This window comes from Epinephelus fuscoguttatus, linkage group LG5, assembly GCF_011397635.1.
Source record: "Epinephelus fuscoguttatus linkage group LG5, E.fuscoguttatus.final_Chr_v1".
NCBI classification, from domain to species: domain Eukaryota; kingdom Metazoa; phylum Chordata; class Actinopteri; order Perciformes; family Serranidae; genus Epinephelus; species Epinephelus fuscoguttatus.
In genome coordinates, this window is record NC_064756.1 from 1,914,853 (window position 1) to 1,940,732 (window position 25,880).

The following is a 25,880-nucleotide window of genomic DNA, read 5'->3' on the forward strand; positions in this document are numbered from 1 at the left end:
AGTGTCTCCATAAATCATTCAACCCTCCCAAACGTCTGCGTGGGTGTCTCTGCACTTTTTGGAGAATACATCATGCAATATTTCTGCCTGCCGACTTCACTCAGCGCTGTGAAACTTTTCATCTGCTCAGACCCTGAACGCAGCGTGAAGACAGAGACGGGAGGACGCTTCTGTTCAGACATCAGAGTTTTATCAGCGCTTCACATTCCTGATGATCATTTTACAAACCAGCAGATTTGAGACGGAGCTGCTTCCTTCCAGAGAGATGATCCATCAGCTGCGTGTGATTCTGATCAAATGTCCCAAACACTGTTACTGACACTGTCCTCTGTGGTGCGTTCAAATACCCTCGAGGTTTTAGTCACTAACTGTAAGATTTTACAAAGGCTGGGCATCTTTCAGGGTCACTGTCTGCAGACTACAACTAGATCCTGTTCAGATTATTTCCCATCCTGCTCCTGGTGTCAAACATCACCCCAAACCTCCTTTAAGAAATACGACATATTAATAATTCTGCATCCAGAAAGATAAACTACAATTACCGCCTCACGGCTGTTTGCCTCTGCGAACCAAGCTGCAGATTGCATCCACGTCTGTCAAGACTCATATGTTGCCATGACAATGGGCAGTGCTTCAAATGTGGACTTCGCTGCAAAGTTGCGACGTCAAATAACGGCAAGAAAACTTTACGATGTCACAGTGATGTTGACCTTTGACCTTTTTGACAAAAAAATCCATCATCACTTTATCAACATTTGTGTGAGATTTTGTTATAATTAGTGTATGAATTCTTAATTTACATGTATTTTGAGGTCACAGTGACCTTGATCTTTGACCATCAAATTCTATCAAGTTTATCATCGAGTCCAAGTGGACGTTTGTGCCAAATTTGAGGAAATTCCCTGAAGGTGTTCTTGAGATATCATGTTCACAAAAATGAGACGGATGCAAAGACACAGTGACCTTTGATCATCAAAATCGAAATCAAAAACCTGAGATAATGTGTTCACGAGAATGAGAGTGACAAGGTCACAGCGATCTTGACCTCTGACCACCAAATTCTGTCCAGTTTATTGTGAGCTCAAGAAGACATTTGTGCCAAACTTGAGGAAATTTCCTCAAGGCAAGTCGCACTTACGAGAATGAAACAGATGCAAGGTCACAGTGACCTCTGACCATCAAAATCTTACCAGTTCATTCTTGAGTCCAAGTAAACGTTTGTGCCAAATTGTAGAAAACTCCCTTAAGGGTTCCGGTTATATTGTGTTCACAAGAATGGGCCGGACGTGAGGTCACAGTCAAACTTTGACCACCAAAATCTAATCAGTTCGTTGTTAAAATCCAAGCAGATGTTTGTGCCAAATTAGAAAAAGTCCCTCAAGGCGTTCTTGAGATATCATGTTCATGAGAATGCAACACACAAGGCCACAGTGACCTTAACCTTTGACGAGTTCGTCCTTAACTCAAAGTAGATGTTTGTGCCAAATATGTGTTTTCATTTTCACGTCCATCTTATTGTTTGCTTACGGTTTGTCTTAGGCCTCGTTTCCACTTACGTATATGACTGGTGTCCGTAGATCCGTAAATATACAGATGATGCCTCTAGTGTCCAACGCAAGGAAGTGCATTTCCTTACGTATGGATAGAAACCTGATAGAAACTACCTGTGGCCTGCACCTGTAACATTACTCAGATTCACGATGTGTTCAAACTAGATAAACAAGTTATTTTTAATCATCAGCCTGTTAGCTAAGCTAGCACACTGTCACACGGTCTCTCTGAAATCCACTGCCAAAGTTCACTTCTTTTTTTAACTTATTCGAGGCAAACTGCGGACCGAAATATTACAGAGGAGTTTCACAAGCATATTCCAATGGAATGAATGGACTGAGGCGTTCACTTGTACTCCCACATGAAGCAAACAAAAAGAGTTGAATGCAATAGATTTAAAGGTGTAGTTTACTGTTTCTTCTGGATCACCTCTAATGATCCATCCATCCATTTTCATCCCCTTATCCAGGGCCGGGTCTCGGGGGCAGCAGGCTGAGCAAAGCCTGTTCTGGGTCTGCCCCGGGGCCTCCTACCTGTGGGATGTGCCCAGAGCACTGCAAAACTAGTTTACCCTTGGGTATCAATAAAGTAACCTGAACCTGAACCTAACAAGAGGCGCCCAGGAGGATCCTGATCAGATGTTGAACCACCTCAACTGATCTCTTTCAACATGAAGGAGCAGCGGCTCTACTCCGAGCTCCCTCTAAGGATCACTCTGCAGAATTTAACTAAAAGCAGCGGCGGTGTGCGGGCTATCGTGCCCTGGATTTTGCCTCTCAATTTGTTGTGTTATTGCAGCCTGCAGGCAGAACTCAGGGCTGAGAAGAGACTTTACATCTAAATTTACAAATTCTAAGTTCACCGTAACGTGTTGTTTTCTAGATTTATAGAACTGCAGCATTTTGTCTTTTTTTTTTTTTTGTTCAGTGTTTTTGAGGATCGTCTGATTTCATTCTACTTTTTAAAAGTCGACTCTTCGGACGGATCATCTCTCTGCAGTAAATCTCACATCTCTGACATTGATTTCCACAGGAAGTGATTTCTGTCTGGAAGGAAATCAACATAAAAACTGACAGATGTTCTTAAACGTGTAGGAATGTGAAGCTCACGCTGAATAAATCTGCAGAGACACCAGGACGCTGCGTCAGACACCAGACAAACTGTCAGTAATCTGCAGCAGGAAGTCTCCAGACACCAGCAGGTCGCTCTGATCGAAGCGTCGATACCACAAGCACGGCGCAGATCACCTGACAGACGCCATCGGTCCGGTCCCAACACAACAGGAAGTCCTTCCTTCTCCTCTGAAGCTTTTTATCGGCAGTGTCTGCAACAAATCCCACGACTCCCCGACCCCGAGAAACAAACAGGATGTGGCACAAAACAGAAAAAAAACCTCCTCTCTGATTGGACGGAACATCACGGAGAGGAAGAAGAAGAAGAAGAAGCGCGGCGTGTTGAAAGTGCGAAAGTTTTTGCATTCATCAAGAAATGAAAGGAAGTGAAGTTTCTACATGGCTTAAAGCTTCAGAGTTCTCAGCGCTCGCTCAACTCGGGAAACATCTCGTCATCGTCGTGACAGTAATGATGATGATGATTACAACGTGGCGATGAAGAGTAGGTGTGCTCGCCTCCAGGCGCCGTATCAGCAGGGCTTTTTGCATAAAATGTAACTCATCATCATCAAAGTCCTGATTTTTTTTTTTTTTTTTTCCCATTTTCAAACAAGCCCCTCCCCCTCGCCCTCCCCCGGCAGATTTCAAATATTTCAACATGAGCAAGAAGATTTTTCCCCGTTTTTTTTTTTTTTTAAGCTTCTTTTTTTTCTTTGTTTTCGTTGTTGTCGCCGTCGTCGTCGTCGTCATCGTGGCGGTTGTTGTTGTCGTTGGTGTGGTTGTAGTTGCTTTTGTTGCTGAACAAAGGGAGTGTTAAAATGGGAGTTCGCCTCCTCCTCCTCCTCCTCCTCCTCCTCCTCCTCCTGCTCCTCCTGTGGGGGGCGCTGCAGGCTATGATCCGTCCTGCTCTGTGCAGTCCTCCTGCTGCTCCTCCTCCTGGTTCCCCAGAGCCCTCCGCTCCACGCTGTTAATCGTCGGGCTCCGCGAGGACTTCAGCAGCTTCTCCTCGAGCTCGTGCAGCGACGGCTCCTTATACATACAGACTGCAGGGCGGGGGAGGAGGAGGAGAAGAGGACTTTATTAACCAGGATATTTAACATATATTTACACGTATGTAACATAAAAATATATCCATATACACGCAATATAAAATGTGTACACGTATGTAAAATATAAAGTATATATACATGTATGAAATAAAACCATATGTATATCTGTGTTATATAAAAAATATATACACATGCAATATAAAATGTGTCGACATGTACGTGAAATAAAAAGGAAGGGAGGAGGGGGGAGGTTGAGAGAGGTGAACATTAAAGGGGGGGTTGGAGGTGGAGAGGTCAAAGGAGAAGGACGTGGAGGAAGAGGAGAAGATGGAGCGATGTAAAGGAGGAAGGGGAAGGTGATAGTTGAGAGATATTTTTAAATGAAGATGGGGGAGGAGGGAGGAGGAGGAGGAGGAGGAGGAGAGGGAGACACAGAGCAGCTGAAAGCAGAGACGCAGCTTCATGTTTCCTGTTAAACCTCCATCTGTGATATTAGAGCTTCAGCCTGTCCTCAAACTCAGAGCAAGTTCCTGCAGGACGACCTCTCTGAGTGATGATCTCCACAGAGCTCACACCTGACGACACACGCTGAGTTCAGGTGCAGCGCGGAGTCGACAAACCCTCTGTGAGTTCTAACGTTGATGTGATTTTTATGAACACAGACTCCTCATACAGTTCTCACAACTCGTGTTATTTCTTCAGCTGCTCAGTGACAAGTTCAGATGCTAACAGTTTCCCTCTGCCTCCAGTATCTGTGCTAAGCTAGGCTAACCCCACCCAGATCTGTTGGTGTGGCTCTGGACTGAGGAGACTGACGTGTGTCCACAGGTGTGTCGTGGGTCTCACCTTCAATGGGTCTGGGGACGAAGTGTGAGCAGGGTTTGGTCTTCTTCACGCGGTTCCCCTTCATGATGATGCCGTCCTTGTTGAGGCCCAGGAACCAGGCCCGGCCCGACTCGTGCTGTCGGTACAGCGTGGACGAGTAGATGACGTAGTAGTTCTCAAACACCGACTCCTTGAACTTACACTCTGCTGTGAACACATCCTGACACACACACACACACACACACACACACACACACACACACACACAGTGAGAACATCATGTTTAAAGTCAGTTTAAATCAGCACTTCACAACAGTCTTGTATTTTCATTGATAGAAAATATGATAGATGAATATGTGATGACAGAAACAACAGAATCAACTGAGGCTTTTTTCTTCTTTCGTCCTCTGAGCTCCACAGAATAGTCCGTTCTTTTTCTTATGCAGCAAATGTCAATAAATGAACCTTGAAAATGTCACGACTGCGGGTTACTGAAGCCCTCTACTGTACATGAAGTTTAAGTCAACCAAAATAAAACAAGAATATTTTAAAGTTTGAAAAAGTTGTTCACACGTGCAGTAATCAAACTGAATTTAATTTGAATTTTATTAACACACAAAATGTGATAAAAACAAGCATGTAAAAATAAATATGGCAGAGTTTGTGCAGGAGAGAATAGACCCAAAATGGGCTCGTGGTGAGATCTTCCCCTCTAAAAATTATATTCCTCTCAGAAATAATCAGAAATGGAATACACACATAAACTCAGAGTGTTGATGGAGAAACTATGAGTGAGTGAGGGGGCGGAGCTGTGAGGAGAGTGTGAGAGAGGAGAGGTGCACAGTGGATTGTGTTATGTGACCCTATATTGTTATAAAAGGTGTTGTCTAAATCTATATCTTGCTTGAAAATATACTGACATATTGTAAACAATTGATATACCGCCCAGCCCTGGTCAGCAGTATAGACATTAGAAATAGAAGAGGCTCCAGTAGAGAGCCTTGAGGCACTCCACAGTATAGTTTGATTTTATCTGCGATACAAACATTTCATAGTCATGGGCATCCTGGGTGATCCAATTACAAGTGATAAGACCATGACCGACCAGTTGGGAACCACTGTACTAGACTGCATCAGTCTGAATTTAATGGACCTCATGAACTGAGTGTATCGGCCCTCATGTTCAGATCCTCAGCTCTGCAGGAACTATGAGTTCATGTCAGCTCTGTTTGTACAAAGAGTCCAACTCAGATTCACTCCACACTCTGATGAAAGTAAATTTAGCACATTGCTGTTCCCTCTGTAGCTCAGGTGTGTGTGTGTGTGTGTGTGTGTGTGTGCCCTCTGGATATAACAGGTGGTCAGGAGGAGCAGACAGCCAATCAGAGCAGAACAAACCCACATGATGCAGAAGCCTGTTCCAACATTTAACACTCAGTGGAGGTTTTCTAAAGTACAGAAAGAAGACATCATCAAAGACACACTGATTTGTGTCATAGTTTCAAAGTTATGTTATAATTAGGGCCTTGAAAAGGTGTGATTAGTTTTTTGGTCCAGAAAATGTCAGAAACAGGAAGTCATCACACAGCTGACTGCTAACACTTTGATTTGTTTGATAAACCACTGGCAAATACTAAAGTTACCTTAGTTTTGATTCTTTGAGAAGTCTGATTGTTGGTGCACTGACCTCTGACCACTAAATTCTAATTAGTTTATTCTTTGGTCCGAGTGGATGTTTGTGTCAAATTTACACAAATTCCCTTAAGGCGTTCTTGAGATATGGTGTTCACAAGAATGAGAAGGATTCAAGAGCACTTTGACCTTCGATCACCTAAATCCAATTGGTTCATCATCGAGTCCAAGTGAACATTTGTGCAAAAAAAAAAAAAAAAAATTTTTTTTTTGGAGGACTGCGTTCAATAAATAGGACAGTTTAAGCGGGAAAAGGGGAGAGAAAGAGGGGATGACATGCAGCAAAAGGGCTGCAGGCTGGAGGAGAGCCGGTAGGACAGTGCCTTTGTATATGGGATGCCTGCTGTACCCACTAAGCCACCGGGCGCCCCGTTTGTGCCAAGTTCTAAGACATTTCCTCAAGGTATTCTTGAGATATCTTGTTCACAAGAATGAGAAGATAAGGTCACATAAACCTTGACCATTGACCTTTGACCATCAAAATCCAATTGGCCACCAAAATCATCACTGAGTCCAAGTGAACGTTGGTGCCAAAATTGGATTAACTCCACAGACACAAGCGTTCTTGAGATATCACGTTCAAGAGAATGAGACAGACGCATGGTCACAGGGACCTTTGACCACCAAAATCAAATCAGTTTATTCTGGAGTTCAAGTGAATGTTTGTGCCAAAATCTTGAGATATCACCTTAACAAGAATGAGACAGATGAGGTCACATAAACCTTGACCTTTGACTTCCAAAATACAACTGACTACTACTACTACCACAATCATCTTTGAGTCCAAGTGAAAGTCTGCAAACTTGAATAAATTCCCTAAAAGCATTCATGAGATAGCATGTTCACAAAAATGAAACAGATGCAAGGTCCCAGGGACCTTTGACTCAAAATCGAATCAGTTCATCCTTGAGTCCAACTGAGTGTTTGTGCCAAAATTTAAAGAAGTATCCTCAAGGTGTTCTTGAGATATCATGCTCATGAGAATGAGACAGATACAAGGTCATATTGACCTTTGACCACCGAAATCCAATCAGTTAATTGTTGAGCCCAAGTGAACGTTTGTGCCAAATTCATAGAAATTCCCTCAAGCTGTTCTTGAGATATTGCACTCACAAGAATGAGATGGATGCAAGGTCACAGCAACCACACTCTTTGACCTATGACCACCAAAATCCAATCAGTTCATCCTTGAGTCCCAGTGAACGTTTGTGCCAATTTGAATAAATTCCTCAACCACTTCTTGAGATATCGTGTTCAAAAGGATGGGATGGACAAACGGACAACCCAAAAACATCATGCCTTTGGCTGCTGCTATCAACGGCGCTGAGGTATAAAACACAAGCACAATAATTTTGATGTTGTATTTAGTATTTAAGGCTCCTGCAGGTTCAACACACTCTCGTACAACATGAACACATCTGGAGATTAGTTCATTACATCCACACACATCATGTATGAGCTGCAAACAGCAGAATGACTGATGACGACACATGAAGCAGAGAAAGAAGAGAAGGCAGAAATGAAGGAGCGTCAGAGGGAGGAAGAGGATGACGAAGAGGAGAGGAGGTTTAAAGAAACGGAGGGAATGGATACCAGCAGGCGGCCTGCATCACATATCAGGACACACCATCATTCAAATGAACAGTGTTTAGACAGCGGGAGCCTCCCAGCACACAATACAACTTTCAGCCGAGTGAAGGAGCTCCACTCTAATGTTTTTACATAACTGCACTGAGGAAGAGGAGGAGGAGGAGCTGGTGTTCCCTTCATCACTTTACCCAAAAATGGGATTAATTCCGTCACTGCAATCCAGTCACCAGATTAAATGTTGGCATTTCTACAAACCACAGACATGTTACATTTGTACGTTATTACACAGCGGACATGTTGAAACTTTACGTTTCTTTACATTTCAACAACGCTGTGTTTAATGTGTGGGTCGATACAGAACACCCACATCTGGGGGTTAAAAGCCGCTGAAAACAGCTGGTTTTTTTGGCCTTGTTGCCTTCATTAGGTTGGACAGTGTGAAAGGGTGAGAAAGAGAGGGGGTGACATGCAGCAAAGGCTGGAATCAAGCCCATGGCTGCTGTGGCAAGGATACTGCCCACTGAAACGCCCACCCACCACTAACATTTTCATGACGTCTTGTCAAAGAAAATGAAACACAGATTTCGTTTCTATTATCAAGATGTATTTTTAGCTCGTCATTGTCTCGTTTTTGTCATGGAAAAATCTGTAATAATCCAGCATTATTTATTAATATATTGTATTCTGATTTCATAATCTGAAACTGAAAATGAACTGCTGTGAACAGGTAAACATAGAGCAGTAAATAGTGCAATATTTCCCGCTAAGAAAAACAGAATCTACAATGTGGTTATCTAGTCCAGTACGTGCAGATGTGAAAGCAAAGACCAGAAGTGAACACACACTGCCAGAGACGCAGGAGTGCAACAGGAAGTTTAGAACATAAATCAACATATCATCTGCGTACAGTAAGACTTTCTTTCATCAGTTCTTGATTTTAGAAATAAAGAGCCCTAAAAATGGCACTGGTCTTCACGTGGCTGTCACCAGCACGAGGGAAACCTTATGTTAAATTCCACAGATGATAAATATGAACGGCTGAGATGAAAGAAAAATGTTCACATCAGTGCAAACTAAATTAAATTCCAAGTTAGAGATTTAGGGCGTCACAGTGATGCAGTGGTTAGCGGGTTCCTGGTTCGAACCCAGGGTGGGGGAGCCCTTCTGCACAGAGTTTGCATCTCAGTGTAGGTGCTCTGACATGTTCTCCCCGTGTCAGCGTGGGTTTCCTCCAGGTGCTCTGACATGTTCTCCCTGTGTCAGCGTGGGTTTCCTCCAGGTGCTCCTACATGTTCTCCCTGTGTCAGCGTGGGTTTCCTCCAGGTGCTCTGACATGTTCTCCCTGTGTCAGCGTGGGTTTCCTCCAGGTGCTCTGACATGTTCTCCCTGTGTCAGCGTGGGTTTCCTCCAGGTGCTCTGACATGTTCTCCCTGTGTCAGCGTGGGTTTCCTCCAGGTGCTCCAGCTTCCTCCCACAGTCCAAAGACATGCAGGTTAATCGATGACTCTAAATTGTCCGTAGGTGTGAATGTGAGTGTGAATGGTTGTCTGTCTCTATGTGTCAGCCCTGTGATAGTCTGGCGACCTGTCCAGGGTGAACCCTGCCTCTCACCCAGTGTCAGCTGGGATAGGCTCCACCCCCCCCCGCGACCCCTAACGTGATGAGCAGTTACGTAAAATGAATGATGAATTCCCAAAAGCAGACAAAAGTGTCAATAAACCAAATTACACCTCAACAAAACATCAACTCTGACTCGTTCAGTCCATTAAAAACAATCTATATACTGTTTTATATCTTGTTTTAAGTATTAACAACAATACTACAACAATAAAATCAGATACTTCAGACTTTGTTTCTGATCATCTTGTCTGACTAAAGGCTAGCGGGGTAGGGGATGTTACCATATTGGAATAATATCGGACTAATGGAACGGATCTTCTCATTCAGTAAAAAGCCACATCAAGTCCAAGTGTCGTCTCACAGTTACACTTCCTGTGAGGATGTAACAGGATTGCAGCAGCTATGTTAACAGTGAATTTATAATAATAACTGCCATTTTATCTCTGTGGTCATGTTTGAAACGAAGCTTCCTGCCTCTCAGAGAAAAGCTGCCCGAGGTCACCTCTTCCTGTTTGCACAGTATCATCTCCATCATCCCTCTCTTCCTCCATCACTCTGGCTCCTCTCTGATGCTGCGCACACAGCGACTCAAGAATTGCATTTTAAAGTTTTATGGAAGGAACGGACATGAATTATGGATGGAGGATGGACTCAGTGAGGCGGAGCAGCGATGCAACAACTGTAGCTGCACTCTGTCTTCACTGCACGCTGATGATCACGGTTGTCTCTTAATTATCGTCACTATTAACTTTTGGTATCAAACACAGGGTGTTTTCAAATGGAACTTTTAGATCCAGAGAAATATCATATATATCTACAGAGTTTGTTTTTTAATTATAACTATATTTGCTCTTGCAGCAGCACAATACTGCAGTTTAAACATCAAGAGTCTATAATTATAATTATTATATATAGTATAATTATTGTCGAACTTGAACCATATGATACAGAAATCTGTCGTATGAACATTTACAGATTTAAATGAAAACTTTTTGTCAGAGCACCTGGAGGAAACCCACGCTGACGCAGGGAGAACATGTGGGAGCACCTGGAGGAACCCCATGCTGACACAGGGAGAACATGTCAGAGCACCTGGAGGAAACCCACGCTGACACAGGGAGAACATGTCGGAGCACCTGGAGGAAACCCACACTGACACAGGGAGAACATGTCAGAGCACCTGGAGGAAACCCACACTGACACAGGGAGAACATGTCGGAGCACCTGGAAGAAACCCACACTGACACGGAGAGAACATGTCAGAGCACCTGGAGGAAACCCACGCTGACACGGGGAGAACATGTCAGAGCACCTGGAGGAAACCCACGCTGACACGAGGAGAACATGTCAGAGCACCTGGAGGAAACCCATGCTGACACGGGGAGAACATGTCAGAGCACCTGGAGGAAACCCACACTGACACGGGGAGAACATGTCAGAGCACCTGGAGGAAACCCACGCTGACACTGGGAGAACATGTCAGAGCACCTGGAGGAAACCCACGCTGACACGGGGAGAACATGTCGGAGCACCTGGAGGAAACCCACACTGACACGGGGAGAACATGTCAGAGCACCTGGAGGAAACCCACGCTGACACGGGGAGAACATGTGGGAGCACCTGGAGGAAACCCACGCTGACACGGGGAGAACATGTGGGAGCACCTGGAGGAAACCCACGCTGACACAGGGAGAACATGTCGTAGCACCTGGAGGAAACCCACGCTGACACAGGGAGAACATGTCAGAGCACCTGGAGGAAACCCACGCTGACACGGGGAGAACATGTCAGAGCACCTGGAGGAAACCCACACTGACACGGAGAGAACATGTCGGAGCACCTGGAAGAAACCCACACTGACACAGGGAGAACATGTCAGAGCACCTGGAGGAAACCCACGCTGACACAGGGAGAACATGTCAGAGCACCTTGAGGAAACCCACGCTGACACAGGGTGAACATGTCAGAGCACCTGGAGGAAACCCACGCTGACACGGGGAGAACATGTCAGAGCACCTGGAGGAAACCCACGCTGACACGGGGAGAACATGTCGGAGCACCTGGAGGAAACCCACGCTGACACGGGGAGAACATGTCAGAGCACCTGGAGGAAACCCACGCTGACACAGGGAGAACATGTGGGAGCACCTGGAGGAAACCCACGCTGACACGGGGAGAACATGTCGGAGCACCTGGAGGAAACCCACACTGACACGGAGAGAACATGTCGGAGCACCTGGAAGAAACCCACACTGACACAGGGAGAACATGTCAGAGCACCTGGAGGAAACCCACACTGACACGGGGAGAACATGTCAGAGCACCTGGAGGAAACCCACGCTGACACAGGGAGAACATGTCAGAGCACCTGGAGGAAACCCACGCTGACACGGGGACAACATGCAAACTCCACACAGAAGGGCTCCCCCACAATGGGGTTCATACCAGGATCCCTCTTGCTGTGAGGCGACCACACTAACCACTGCACCACTGTGCCTCCAGAATTAAAAGTGTTTTTCATAAAAAGTTTGCAGCTCTGCTAGAAGCCTGAGATCTTTTCAAGCTACTGTGTGACGAGAAGAAACTGAGAAACTGGAAACAAAAACTGGCTCACAAAGTGAATAAGAGACAGACAGGCAGGCAGACAGACAGGCAGATAGACAGGTAGACTTTCTTACTGATGTATAGAGGAATCCCTCTGCGTTCATGGCCACGTAGAGTCCAGCCTTCACTCCCTGGATGGCCACAACCCTCAAACCTACTGGGATCAGGTTAAACAGAGCTGCAGGGCGACAGACAGACAGACAGACAGTGTTGGTTACTGCAGAGGTAGAGAGAGGTCACATGTACCTTAATACATCACTTAATTCATGGTAGAATGAGTCTGAAACCAAAAAATCTCTTTCTTTCAAAATGATGAAACAAAAGTGATACTTTCTACAAACAACAGAGAGAATCCATTTTGTATTTAAAACAAGGTACATCTGTGTAAGCAGACATGTTTCAGCACTTTAAACTGTGCGAGTGTTTAACGCAGGTTAAAATGCGTCCTCAGCCTGCTGGATGTGACGCTTCCAGCTGATAAACACAGAAAACGCCGCTGAACAAAAGAGAGGAGAGGAGAGAGGAGAGGAGAGAGGGATGAAGTGATGAGAGGTGATTTAATCCTCGGGGACAGAGAGCTGCAGTGTGGGTGAGGATGAAGAGGAGGAGGTGGAGGAGGAAGAGGCCTGTGGCGATGGCTGCTGTTAATCCTCCTTTATTTAACTCAGAGACAGAGATGATCTGAGAGAGGGGGGGAATCCAAAACATCTCTTCCTCCTCCTCCTCCTCCTCCTCCTCCTCTTCTTCCACTTGTCCTCTTTTTGCTTCTCGTTTCCAAACCAGAGGATTTAAGAGGAGAAGCAGCAGGATCTGTAATCCTGAGCTCATCCGGCCGCTCGCAGAGATTCAACAGAAACAAACTGAGATACATGTGTGACGATCATGTCTTTGATTACTGACTGAAATGTGTCCGAGCAGCCGCAGCATCAGACGCCTGCTCAGATTCACCGCCTCGTTCACTTCTTCTAAGATCACTTCCTGATTCATATTTAAATCTCACCAATCATGTTGCTCTGCTGTCAAACACAGAGCTTCACCTTTATCAGATTATGTTCCTGTGAACGTTTCCTAAAGCAGACTGAAGCGTGTCAGGGCCACACATGAGGGTGAATGGATTTAAAAGAAGAGAGTGGTTATGTTCAGAATAAAGGCGAAATTTCAGTAATAATGCCAGGCATTAAAAAAATTATAATAATAGTCAGAGGAGAATGATTCTTTTATTTTGCATCACGTGAATAAAGTCTAAATGCTGAGTATAAATTCAGATGTCAAGCGTTAAGTTGAAATAACATTTTGAGAATTTATTTATTTTATTGCCAAACATAAGAAAAACGTTATAATAATTTCAATTTTGCTTTAAGAGAATAAAGTCAAAATATCGCAAATAAAGTTTCAATGTTGGGAAAAAGTTGAATTTTTAGTATTAGTGCTCGGCATGAGGACAAAAATAAATCAGATGTTTTCCGTTTCTTTATTTTGCATTACGAGAATAGAACCAGTTGTCGAGAATAAAGTCAAACTTTTATTAGTAGTGTCGTGAAAAAGACAAAAAAAAAATCAGGAGAGGAAGTTTTTAAATTTTGTATAAAGAGAACTGTCGTATTGTCGAGAACAAAGGTTGAAATGTTGAGAACAGAGTCAAACTTTCAGTATTTGTGCCATGGATAAAAAAAATCAGAGGAGGAAGATTTTTTTAAATTTTGCATCATGAGAATAAAGTTTGACGAGAAAACATCATTTAGAAGATGATTTTTTTTAATACATTAATATTTTTCATTACAAGAATGAAGACGAACTGTTGAGAATAAAGTCACATTTTTAGTATAAGCACCAGGCACGAGAAAATAAATCAGAGGATGTTTTTATAATTTTTTATTTTGCATTACAAGAATAGTCGATTGACGAGAATAAAGTCAAAATGTTCAGAATAAAGTTGAAATACCATTTGAAGAATAAAGTCTTCATGTAAGTAGAGTTGTACCGATACCGATACCAGTATCGGAAATGCCTCCGATACTGCCTAAAATGCGGTATCGGGTATCAGCGAGTACAGCCTATGACCAATCTGATATCACGTAATGCCTCACGTCAGAGTTTAAAAAGCGTTCTACTGTAGCCTTTAAAATGTCTTTTTACCAAATTGTGTGGCTGCACTTTAACCTGTGTCTTGATCTGTATCATCACTGGATAATAATAATAAAAGTTTTATGGCATTCATTCTACTGTTATGTATTTATTTCTTAATATTTTACACAGAGTTTTAGGAGTTGAGACATACAACAATTCATATCCCATCCATTTTTTAGTGTACGCGCTGGTATCAGATTAATGCTCGGTGTCAGCAGATACCTAAGGTTCAGGGATCGGAATCAGTATCGGGAGGGAAACAGTGGTATCAGTACATCTCTACGTGTAAGTAAAATCAAAATAAAGTCTAAATGTCAAGAATAAATTCAAACTTTAAATTGTACTGCCGAGCACAGAATAAAGCAAATCAGAGGAGATTTTTTTTTTAAAAAAATTTGCATCACAAATGTAACGATGAAATGTCAAAAAAGTAAAGTTAAAATCTGAAGAACAAACTTCACGTTTCAAGATTAAAGTCGAGCTTTTGAGATGAAATCAAACTTAGCGTTAGCGTATACAGCTGCCTCAACAAAATGCCTCCTGTAGATGAATCAGTAAACCCGTACTTCAGAATCAGTTTTAATATCAATGACATTATTTGTCTCCCAGTGCAGTCACACAGTGTGGTCATAAGAATCAGGACTTTGAAAATATTTTTGCCAAAAATTGTGTCTGTTCAGAAGAAGAGAGCGAACAAACTCTGAAGGGGTCGCTGCACATGCTAAAGTATCAACGGTCACACATGTGTGCAACACACAGAGGATGTGTTTCATCACAGGCTGCACATTTTGACTTTATTCTTCAAATAAAAAGAAATATATAAAAACCATCGTCCTCTGATTTATGATTCGTATACCTGGCACTGAAAATTTGACTCCAAAATTTCTACTTTATTCTCATAACGCAAAATAAAAAAAAGCCCTCCTCTCATGCCGAGATTTTTTTGTGAGTTTTATTGATGAGTTTAACATTTTAAAGTCATATGTCTATATTCTTTAATGAGTCATGTGACCTGGTTGAGGTCAGTTCAGAACGAACGATCGTGCTCCACGTTCACGATAAACTCAAATTAAACCTCAAATCAGCCGCGACGCTTCTCACAAGCTTGATGAATATTTACGCCCTTCATCATAGATGCGATTCTGTCCTCATCTCTGTTCTCTGCGTCCGTACGAGCAGGAACAGGAAGGAACGAGAAGAAGAGAATAAAAACAGAACAGATGGAAACAGAACGTGAGGAGAAGCAGAAAATGGGATTAATGTGAGAGGGTTATTGCTGAGGAGATTCCTCCAGCACACACAGATACATTCACACTGACGGCGCCAACAGAAGGTTTCTGAGGATGAGGAGGAAGACGAAGGCAACAGAAACTGTGAATCAGTCAAAAGACACAGATCTGTTGTTTAATGTCAGCTGTTCTTCCTTTTATTTCTGTATTTCTCTGTGACGTTGTCAAAGAGTTTAAGACCTGATGTGATAAATGAAACTAACAGGAGCGTCTGTGTTCGTCAGGAGTGAGCTCAAGTTATCGACTCATCTACGAGTCTTACATTTAGATGCTTCTTGGAAACACCTCTGAAACTGAGCTGATCATGAAGTCCCTTCTGTGATGATCTGAGCTTTAAGAAGCTTTGTTAAGCTGCAGCAGAGCTGAGGTGTGTGTGCAGAGTCGAGGTGTGTGTGCAGAGCCGAGGTGTGTGTGCAGAGTCGAGGGGGACAGTGACAGAAAACTTTGGAATTGAAAATAAAACTTTGGAGTGAAGAGAGCGAAGTCTTGGCGGCGACCCACCATCACCTTGGTGTCGGTGGCCCTGTCGGTGTTCGTGGAGGAGCTGATCCTCGCCCTCGAGGAAACTCACAGAGGAGGACAGACGCTACGTGACACCGAAGCATAGCAGCATCGTTTTTGTGCACTGTGAAAAACGCCTCTAGCCGTGGGGAAACTGCATCGACATTTCTACTGTTCAGTGTTTTAAAATTGATAAAATTTTTATTATCCAATTCGTCAATGTTTTTGGCATCACAGAAATCATCCGGCCGTCCCTGGTGTTTCCCTCTGCTGTTGTTTTTGACACATAACTGTCTGGTTAAAGCTAACTTTAACTGGAATAACGTTAGCTGATACGTGTCAGCTAGCTAACGTTGTCGTCCACGTACACTGAACCCTGGAGTCACCGCTCGTGGCCATGTTCAAGTTTTATTCCATTTCTGACATCAGATCTGAAACACTGGACCTTTAATGTGTGTGTTTTATTTCTCAGTTCAGTTCCTGCTCTCAGTGTCGCTGCTCCGGCTCCGTGTGTCGGCGTGAGGACGAGGAGAACAGCTGTCGGCGTGTTAAAGACTCACTGTAGTCGCTGTTCTCGTCCTTGTTTCCACTGATGGCTCCATCAGGCTGCATCTGCAGGAAGAAGCCCTGCTCACTGAAGAGACGCGTCACGATGCCCTTCAGCTGCGGCTCTGAAACACACACACACACACACACACAGAGTTTGTAGTTTGGGATCAGCACTACAGAGGCTGCAGAACCATCACAGCTCTAAACACACTTTGACCACATTCATTATTCAGCTGGATCTGATGTAAGAGCAGAGACATGTGCTGCTGCTGCTGTCGGAGGACCTCCTCACCTCACTCACTCTTCTTCTGCAGCTTCTCTAAACCTCGTGCTCGTATACTGAAGCAAATACACTTATTGTATTGTCTCAAAATCTTTACTCCATGTTATCTCTCGTCCTTTTATTTGATCTCATTTTATTTAATCTTCTTTCACCTCTTGTCACGTTATAACATCTTATCTCCTCTGTCCTCAGTTCATCCCCCTCTCTTCTTCTTCATTTTATCTCTTGTCTTCATGATCTTATCTCACACTTGATCTCCTCTAATTTTATCATATTTAAGATTATTAATCTCTCATCATCTCAACTGATCTCATCTTTTTAACTCTGCAACAGAAACAGTCCACCAGTCCTACACTGGTATCTATGCTTGTTGTCATGTCATTTGTTGGAGTTTCCTTAAATGCTTTATATCGTTAAAATATGTACAACACAAGGAACAAAGTTATGGATGTCAATAAACCATGATAATTGATAAAAGTAAAAAATGTGTCCTGTGCAGATTATTCAGTTTAAGAGATACGATCATTTCCATGAGCGGACTGCAAAGACGTTCTGATTCATCATTCATTCCTCTGGCGCCACCATCTGTTCATCTGTAACGTAGCGTAAGGACATCGTTGTGAGTTTACGACATGTCGACGTGAGCGACAGACGGCTCAGCTCTCTGCTGCAGAAAGAATAAATGTTTTAGCTATCATGGTTTTTATTTTAGATTGATACATAAACAGGATGCAAACCATCTCCTGCAGCCGAGAGACACAAACACTGACCAACGGGACCAGACTGGCCGACCCGTATGCTCTCACTCAGTGGATGGATGATGTCACAGGAAGCCAATCTTACAAAGGAGGACCACACTTGTTTGTTTTGCTATGGAAGCTAACGTTAGCTAATGTGCTAAAAAGTTAGCGTTGCAGAGAAATCCAATCTTCCTCTTAATCCCTCCCCAGTTTCTGATGAGGTGGACATGATAACCCTTAATACACATAACCTTATTCATCCCTACAACAGGAAATACTTTTTCCCTAACCTGATATGAAGTGTGCGCTGCACATGTGAGCATTTTTGATGATGGCCTCCGTCCAGTCCTTTGGTCTTATCACATTTAACCATAGTTGTCTTTGTTTTTGTTGACGGGCAGTGGCGGCTGGTTTTGAGCCATGACTCCTTCTATTCTGGCTCCCCATAACACAACAAGACAAACACATTTTAACACTCCTATGGAGCCTACAGCCCTGTGGGGGAGAGGCAGCTGCACCTCCAGCTGATAACATGATGTCATCGTGACGTCGGCCCCAAGAGGGTCAACCTTCTGCAGTTGTCCGGTTTCAATTGATTCGCCTTCCCTTATTTTACTTCTAATTTCACCTCTCATATTCTCTCCATCATCTTCTTTCATCCCTTCTCACGTTATCTCATTAATCCTCACCTTATGTCATCTCATGTCCTCTGACCTCACCTTATTTTAATCTATGTCCTTTTATCTCACCTCCTGTCTCCTGTCGTCTCCTCTCATCTCTCGTCTCCCAGTTCATATAATCTCATCTAATCTCCTCTCATCATATCTTGTATCATCACAGCTCACCTCCCCTTCTCTTCTGTCATGTCACCTTTCATCTCCTTCCTCCTCTTGTCACCTCGTCTCCTCTCACCTGCTCTAATCTCACTGAGTCACACCTCAGGTAACATCATCTCGCTTCAACCTGTCGTATCTCCGCTCATGTTATCAATCTTTGATTATTGCAGTACTCTGTGACACTGCAGAAAATAAATACGTGTCACTGTACGAGAGGCTCACACTGATTGGTCAGATTTTCCCGTCATACGTTCACTGAGACACACACACAGCATCACACCTGTCCGTGTCCAGCCCACATCCTGCATCCTGCCTGAAGGTGTGAGGACGTAAACATGATGGAGGCCGAAGACATGAAGTGATGCTCCACATGACAATGTGGGACAGAAGGACTCATCTCCGGCAGAAATAGACCAACATGCAGAGAGAGGCTAATGTGGAGCAGGCTGCTGTGCTACTTAACATTCACACTGACAGACAGACTGGAGCCCAACTGGTGGGTCGCGGTCCCAAAGTGGGTCACGGGTCCACTCTGAGTGGACCGCAAGTGACTCAGGGACAAGTCAAGTAGGTAAAAACAGACTTTATTTTAGAGTACAGTGAATTTCTGGCACAGAGCTTTTATTTTGAAGTGCTGTTTCCTGCTGTAGAGTGAGTGACTAACAGACAGCTACTCAACAGAGACAGCAAACTAGCTCCAGGACACGGCCAACACAAGTCCAAGACTTCAGGACAAATCTGGACCCTGTGACTGGACCAGTTGGGAACCACTGGACTAAAGAGTCCTGAGCGGGCACGGCGCCAAACCCGGGTTAGAGGGAGCTACAGTCACGCCACACACAATGGTGTAACGATATCGATTCAGTGAGCCAACATCAGTAATGCAAAGTGGAAACTCTGATCCATATCATCGTAGAGATGTGCCTTTATTTTGAGATTCCCACTGCACATCTGCGTCATCGTCAAACAGCGGCAGGCAGGTAACAGCCAGAAGAGAAACACGATGAGGTCATTTACTCAGGAATAAATCAGCAGTGTGGATCTCAGAGACAAGATGAGTCAACAGATGAACACTCGGGAAACACGATAAACCTGCCTCGTCGGTCGTCTTACTCTTCTAAAGGTGCGGACACACCAAACCGACATCAAAGAACTAGTGGTGACGAAAGCCAACTGTTGCGTCGTCTACGTCGCCTCACGTCGCCCTGTGTCAGTTGCATTTGAACACACTACACGGACTACATCCGACGGCCAAGTAGCACGTACGTTCTGCGCCTGCGTGAGAGAGAGCGGAGTGAGAGAGTGGTACATCCTGTCAGCCGAGGGGTTTCCTATCTGTGCAGCCGAGCACCGCAGCACCTCCACGGACTATTACATCCAGACGGTCCCAGTGTTTCCTCCGCAGGCTCCACTTCACTCAGCTGCCCGATAAACCCGCTGCTTCTTCCCACTTTAACCTGAATAACAAACCAGGGCTCGGTGCTCCGGTTGGATCCAAACGGAGAGCCGGGGCTAGCTCAGAGACTAGCGGAGGCTAACTGGCTGTGCTTCCCTCCGGTCATGCTGCGGCTAACGCTCCGCTAGCCGCTCCCAGCTAGCTCCGGTTTGTTATTCAGGTTAAAGTGTGAAGAAGCAGCGGGTCTGTGGGGCAGCTGAGTGAAGTGGAGCCTGAGGAGGAAGCACCGGTTAGCCCCGGTTTCACTACAGGCAGATTCACTCGCTACAGGGGCGAGGAAATAAAACCTGAACAGCCAATCAGAGTGAGCTCTCTCACTGACAAGCTCCGCCGCCGATTCAACATGCTCAATCTGCTGAAAAGCCGCCGACGCCGAAGTGCCGACGGTGCGGGACACACCGCAAAAACTAGGGCGACAGACGCTCACGGCCTGACTTTGGTCGACAGCCGACCGTCGGCTTGGTGTGTCAGGGCCTTAACTTGTTGCAAGTGCTACGGCGACATACGCTGCTCTGGAAAATCGTGCACACAAGCTGAAATTCAAGCGTGCTGTTCTTTAGGGAGATACTGTCACTTTAACAGATGGTGAGTAAGAAAAAGTTTAAAGGATCTGTTATTTCGTTCAACTATGAGAAAGGCTGCAACGTATGAGATTTCCATGTTTCTGATCATAAAGTCAGTTTAACTGCCTACATTCATTTTTGATTTTTATATGTTGTCATTTAGAAAAAAACGAGTGGCAGGATCCTTAACTGGACTGAAGTGAAATTGGATCGTTGTCCAAAGAATCAATATAACATCATAGATATGTGAATAACATTGGTCATGCTGGTCCTAACATTGATGGGGACGCCACTTGACGCACTCCACCCAACCGAACAACGTTACAGACCATGAACCCCCCCATCATTACACAACACTCCCCAACAGCAGAGGCCCCCAGCAGGACCGTGCAGCATGCCACACCACAAGAACTGTTCAGGAACGACCCAAGAAATATGACAAAGAGTTCAAGGCGTCAACCTGGCCCTAAAGCCACCAGATCTCAGTCTGATTGAACACCTGGTGCGTGCCGGTAACTCACGTCAAAACCTACAAGACCATAAGAATCCAACGCCTTGATGCCAGACACGACAGGACACCCCCCCCCGCAGAAGTCCTGTATCCATGCCTTGACATGTCAGAGATGAGTCCGATCCAAGGAGGCCCCACCCTTGATTGGGCGTACCTCTGGGGTGCTTCATTCAGATTGGGATCTGGGGAATTGGGCTCTGCTGTTGCCATGAGAGGGGGTACTTGGTCTACAACAGTGTTTGGGTGGGTGGAGGGCGTCAAGTAGCATCCACATGAATGCCAGCACCAAAGGTCTCCCAGCAGAACGTTGTGACGAAATGACTAATGTTAATCACTTCATCTGTCAGTGGCTGATCGGTGTGTGTACTGTGTATATATTTAAAATCCAGAGGTATTTTTGTGAGAGAAGCTATATTTATAAGTGTGTGTGTGACACTGTGTGAGGAGGTGTGAATTGTTAACACATCTCTGAACCTGCAGGGTGAAAAATAAAACACCTCATCACATGCTGCTTCCTGAACTGAGACGTGATGAAGATGACACATCCTTTAAAACTGAGCCGACGAAGCGCCGTCACATTTTAACCAACTGTTTCAACTATGCTGCTTAAAAATAGAATAATATTTAAGAATAAAAATCTGTTCCTGTGACACATCGCCTGTCTCACAGAAAGTGATGAGTTCTATACTTCCTGTTTGTTTTGGACGACACAGCTGCCAGAATAAATGTTGGCTGTGTCCTTCTCTGCAAACCACGCACGTTTCATTTGTGTGTTTCATATGTGGCAGATATAAAGAAAGTTTATGTTTCTTTATGTTTACTTTATATGCTGTCAAAGATTGTGGTCAAAGTGTGGATGTGGTTATAAAAACAACATGTTTTAGCTTGAAATATACCCAGTTTGTCACCAAAAACACGGCTGGAAATGTCCCAAAGTCTCGGTAAACCATACCTGCTTTGGTCGCCACAAACGTGACTGGGAACGCCCAGTTGACTCGTTCCAACATACCCACTTTAGTGGCTACAAACATGAATAGAAATGTCCCAGTGTCTCATTTAAACAAACCTGTTTTGGTTGCCAAAAACACTGCTTGAAATGTCCTGATGTCTTGTTAAAACATACACCAGTTTGGTCCCCACAACCACGACTAGAAATGTCCTGATACCCAGTTTGGGAATGTCTCTTTATAACATACCTAGTTTTGTCACCACAAATAAGACTGGACATGTCCTGATGTCGTACCGGTTTGGAGGCCAAAAACACGGCTGGAAAAGTTCGGATGACTTCTTTAAACTGTCCCATTTGGTGGCCGCAAACATGACTGTTAATGTCTCAATGTCTCGTTTAAACATACCCGGTTTTGTCCCCACAAACAAGACTGGCAATGTCCTGACGTCTCATTAAACCATACCCGAAAAGCAGCTGGAAATGTCCCGATATCTTGTTAAAACATACACCAGTTTGGTCCCTACAACCCTAACTAGAAATGTCCTGATACCCAGTTTGGTTCCAACAAAAACAGTTGGAAATGTCTCAGTGTCTCATTAAAACGTACCTAGATTTGTCCCCACAAACAAGACTGGAAATGTCCTGATGTCTCATAAAAACATAACGGTTTGGAGGCCAAAAACACGGCTGGAAAAGTTCTGATGACTTATTAAAACAGTCCCGATTTGGTGGCCACAAACATGACTGTTAATGTCGCAATGTCCTGTTAAAACATACTTGGTTTGGTGGCCACAAACGCAGCTGGAAATGTCATGGTGACTCATTAAAACATTCCCACTTAAGTCGCTACAAACGAGACAGGAAATGTCCCAATGTCAAATTAGAAATGTTGATATGATACGTAATAACTTATGTGTAAGATATCCGGTGTTTGTAGAAACGTCCAATGCCAACATTTTCTTTCTGAGGACTGTCTGAGGATGAACAAAAGGCAAGAACTGATGGAAAAAGTATCTACAACAATTTTGTTTCATTTGGTTCTGACCTCTTATAAACTCTGATTTCATTTTTCATTTTTACATGACTGCTGAGACAAATGTTCAGTAAATTATAAATATATTTTGGTCGATCAAGTTTTGGAAGTGAGAGTAAATATGATCATCAGCATGAGCAGTGACAGAAAACAGCTGAACTCACAGAACATGACAGACACCGTCCTCCAGAGGACGTCTGTCCCTCTGAGAGTATTTAAATGTGAAGATGGTTATTATGAATGAAGCATGTTAATGGGTGATGTAAACAGCTGCTGACAGCAAGTATTGATCGTGTGGTTGATCAATAACCGACAGCCTTTGTGTCAGAGTCACTGTGAGTCAGCAGGAAACAATCAGCCGCTAAAAGCTACGACTACTTGATGTTTTATATCTTTGAATCACATTTTTGTTGCATATTTTTCTTAAATTTTACAGGATCAGTTTTGGACGGAGCACAATTTCATTCAGAGTATGACCGAACATACAGGACGAATTACCAACTGGCCTTTATGTATTTGTGCAGCTCGCACCTCCGAGACTGTTCTCCAGAAAAGATCGTCAGCATCCATTGATTCAATAAAATACCCCAAAATGTCACATTCACTTCCTGTTTCCTCCCACCAGTCATTGTTCTCTCAATCATTACAACCATCATAAGGACACAAATGTCATCACTCGGGGGCTCAGTGATGCTAAATGCTGACGTTGAAGTTGAGGTGACTCAGCGATACAGCGGCTGCAGAGACGACTCGCTCTGCAGCCTCCTCTGTTCCTCCTCACTGCAGACGTTGGACAAGTTAAACAAGTCTCTGAACTGAAGCAGCTGATCAAGCACAAGCTCCGTATAACGCTTCCTTTAAGAAGCTGTTTGTTGCATTGCCAAGAAAACATGAAGCGGTTTGCAGCAGCGGGGAGTCGGCTAATGAGACATGCAGCTCATGAATGTGTTAATGCTAAACGTGCGTCCAGCGGTCCAACACGCTGCACATCTCCTCCTGCTCCGAGACGCCAGCGAGGAGTTTCCTCAGTAGGGAACTTTTAACTTGTTACTCTGAAGGAGGACACAGACGGTTTCTGTTATTTTCTCAAGTGAGAGGTCTCCAGACACAAACTGACATTAAATATTTAGAATCGTTGATGAAAATTATGCAAAGTTTGTTGCAACTGTGTTCATCAAACAGGAGATGATACTGCAGTGAACAATTACCGCTCCAGTTTGAGCCGAGACTGAACAGAGACTCGTGAAGTCGTGTGTCGACCTGATGATCGTGTGAGATAAAAGTCAGAGGATCACCAACGTTACTGCCCCTCATCCTGAGAGGAACATTAATGATGAACCACATGTGAGCGCTCAACGTATTCTTATACAACAGTTTGTATGATATCTAACGAACAAACACCCCGTGAATTAACACTAATGTAACCGGTGAGGTCAGGAAAAGATTCATGGTTAGGTGTCACCAAGTTAAATACTTAACACAGAGTTAGGTAGGTTTGTTTTAGGAAATGTATCATGGTTTTATGTTAGGTTACGTACTTTACATAAAGGTATATACACAAAGTTACATAGGTTGGGTTTAGCAAAGTAAAGATAGGTAGATAGCGGGTAGCATGGGGAAAGAATTATGGTCAGGCATCTTCAAGTTACGAACTTAAAGTAAAGGTATGTACACAAAGCTACGTAGGTTAGGTTTAGGAAAGTAAAGTTACGTAGATAGTTTAGGAAAAGAAACATGGTTGGGCATCGTCAAGTTACGTACTTATGTACACAAAATTACATCGTTTGGGTTTAGGAAAGTAAAGATACGCATGTTAGGTTTCTTAAAAAATTATTTTGGGCATTGTCAAGTTATGTCCATAAAGTTGTGTAGGTTGGGTTCAGGAAAGTACGTAGGTAGTTTAGGAAAAGAATCATGGTCAGGCGTCATCAAGTTACGTACTTCACATAAAGATATGTACATAAATTTACGCAGGCTGAGTTCAGGAAAGTAAAGTTAGGTGGGTTCGGTTTCGGAACAGAATCATGTTTGGCATCGTCAAGTTATGCACTTAACGTAAAGTTATGTACTTAACACGAGGTGATGACGTACGATAAAATAACTCAAAGTTCACTTGATGTCACACGGGACACAAACATCGGTCTCCCGGGGAAAAGTCTTTCTTTCTTTGACCCAACCTGCCTCCTCACGTGGGCTTTCGCTCGTCATACTACTTCCTTCTTTACCCCGATCAGTGCACGTGATCGCAGCCTAAATGATTACGTGGGTTTTATAAAAATTCTGGTGCATAATTTTTCGTAGGTATATATACGAATAGTTCATGAGAACAGCCTGCAGTGTGTCTTGTTCCAATTAGTTAATTAAGATGTTAAAGCTGAGCGGTGGGAAAAGGTGCTAACGTGTCAGTTTTGTCTCAGAGTACGAATAATACGGTCCTGAGTCTGTGGACTCACCTGGTTTCCGTCGCACGGGTCTTTTCTTCCCGCTGCAGAAGCGAACTTTGCTGAAGACGCTGAAGATGTGTCTCTCACACAGAGACCTCGGGTCTTTACTGGGACTTGTGCGTCTCTTGTTGGTGGCAACCTTGTCGCTGTTGGACTCACGGGCCTGACGCTTCTGACGGATCAGGGAGCTGGCGATGGCCGCTGCCATCTCCCTGAGAGGTGGACGGAGCCACCGGGGAACAAATATCCGCTCCTGCTCTGAGTGTCTGAGTCTGAGGACGAATGCTTTTTAGTCCGAAACGGGGGACATGTCTGAAGGGTAGAATCCACCAAGTGTCTGATCAGTCCGCTCTTACTTTTGGTCGCTCCATGATTAGAAACTGATTCAAAACATTTCAGATCCACTTTGAGAAGCAGAGATTTACATGTCCATAGTTTTACAAGATACGTCAAAGATCATTGAATGCTTCAAAACTGAATAAAGCTGAAACATCCTGTGTGTTTGATGCACTTTAGTCTCATTGCAGACGTCATTTCCTTCCAGCAGATGAAAACG

General features: G+C 44.0%; 1 protein-coding gene across 3 annotated transcripts in view; it reads right to left on the reverse strand.

Moving 5' to 3' along the window:
* Positions 1-2,453: 2,453 nt before the first annotated feature.
* LOC125889549 (fibroblast growth factor 12-like) overlaps positions 2,454-25,880 on the reverse strand; it is a 75,544-nt gene continuing 52,117 nt past the window's right edge. For 2 of the 3 annotated variants that reach the window (XM_049577640.1, XM_049577639.1), the window contains exons 2-5: positions 16,521-16,631; positions 12,118-12,221; positions 4,559-4,757; positions 2,454-3,706 (exon numbers count right to left, since the gene is read on the reverse strand). In XM_049577640.1, coding sequence (XP_049433597.1) covers positions 3,555-3,706; positions 4,559-4,757; positions 12,118-12,221; positions 16,521-16,631 — 566 coding nt within the window. In that variant the 3' untranslated portion in view covers positions 2,454-3,554. Of the gene's footprint in view, positions 3,707-4,558; positions 4,758-12,117; positions 12,222-16,520; positions 16,632-25,333; positions 25,806-25,880 lie in introns of those variants that run through there. The other variant, XM_049577638.1, reaches the window with a different exon arrangement.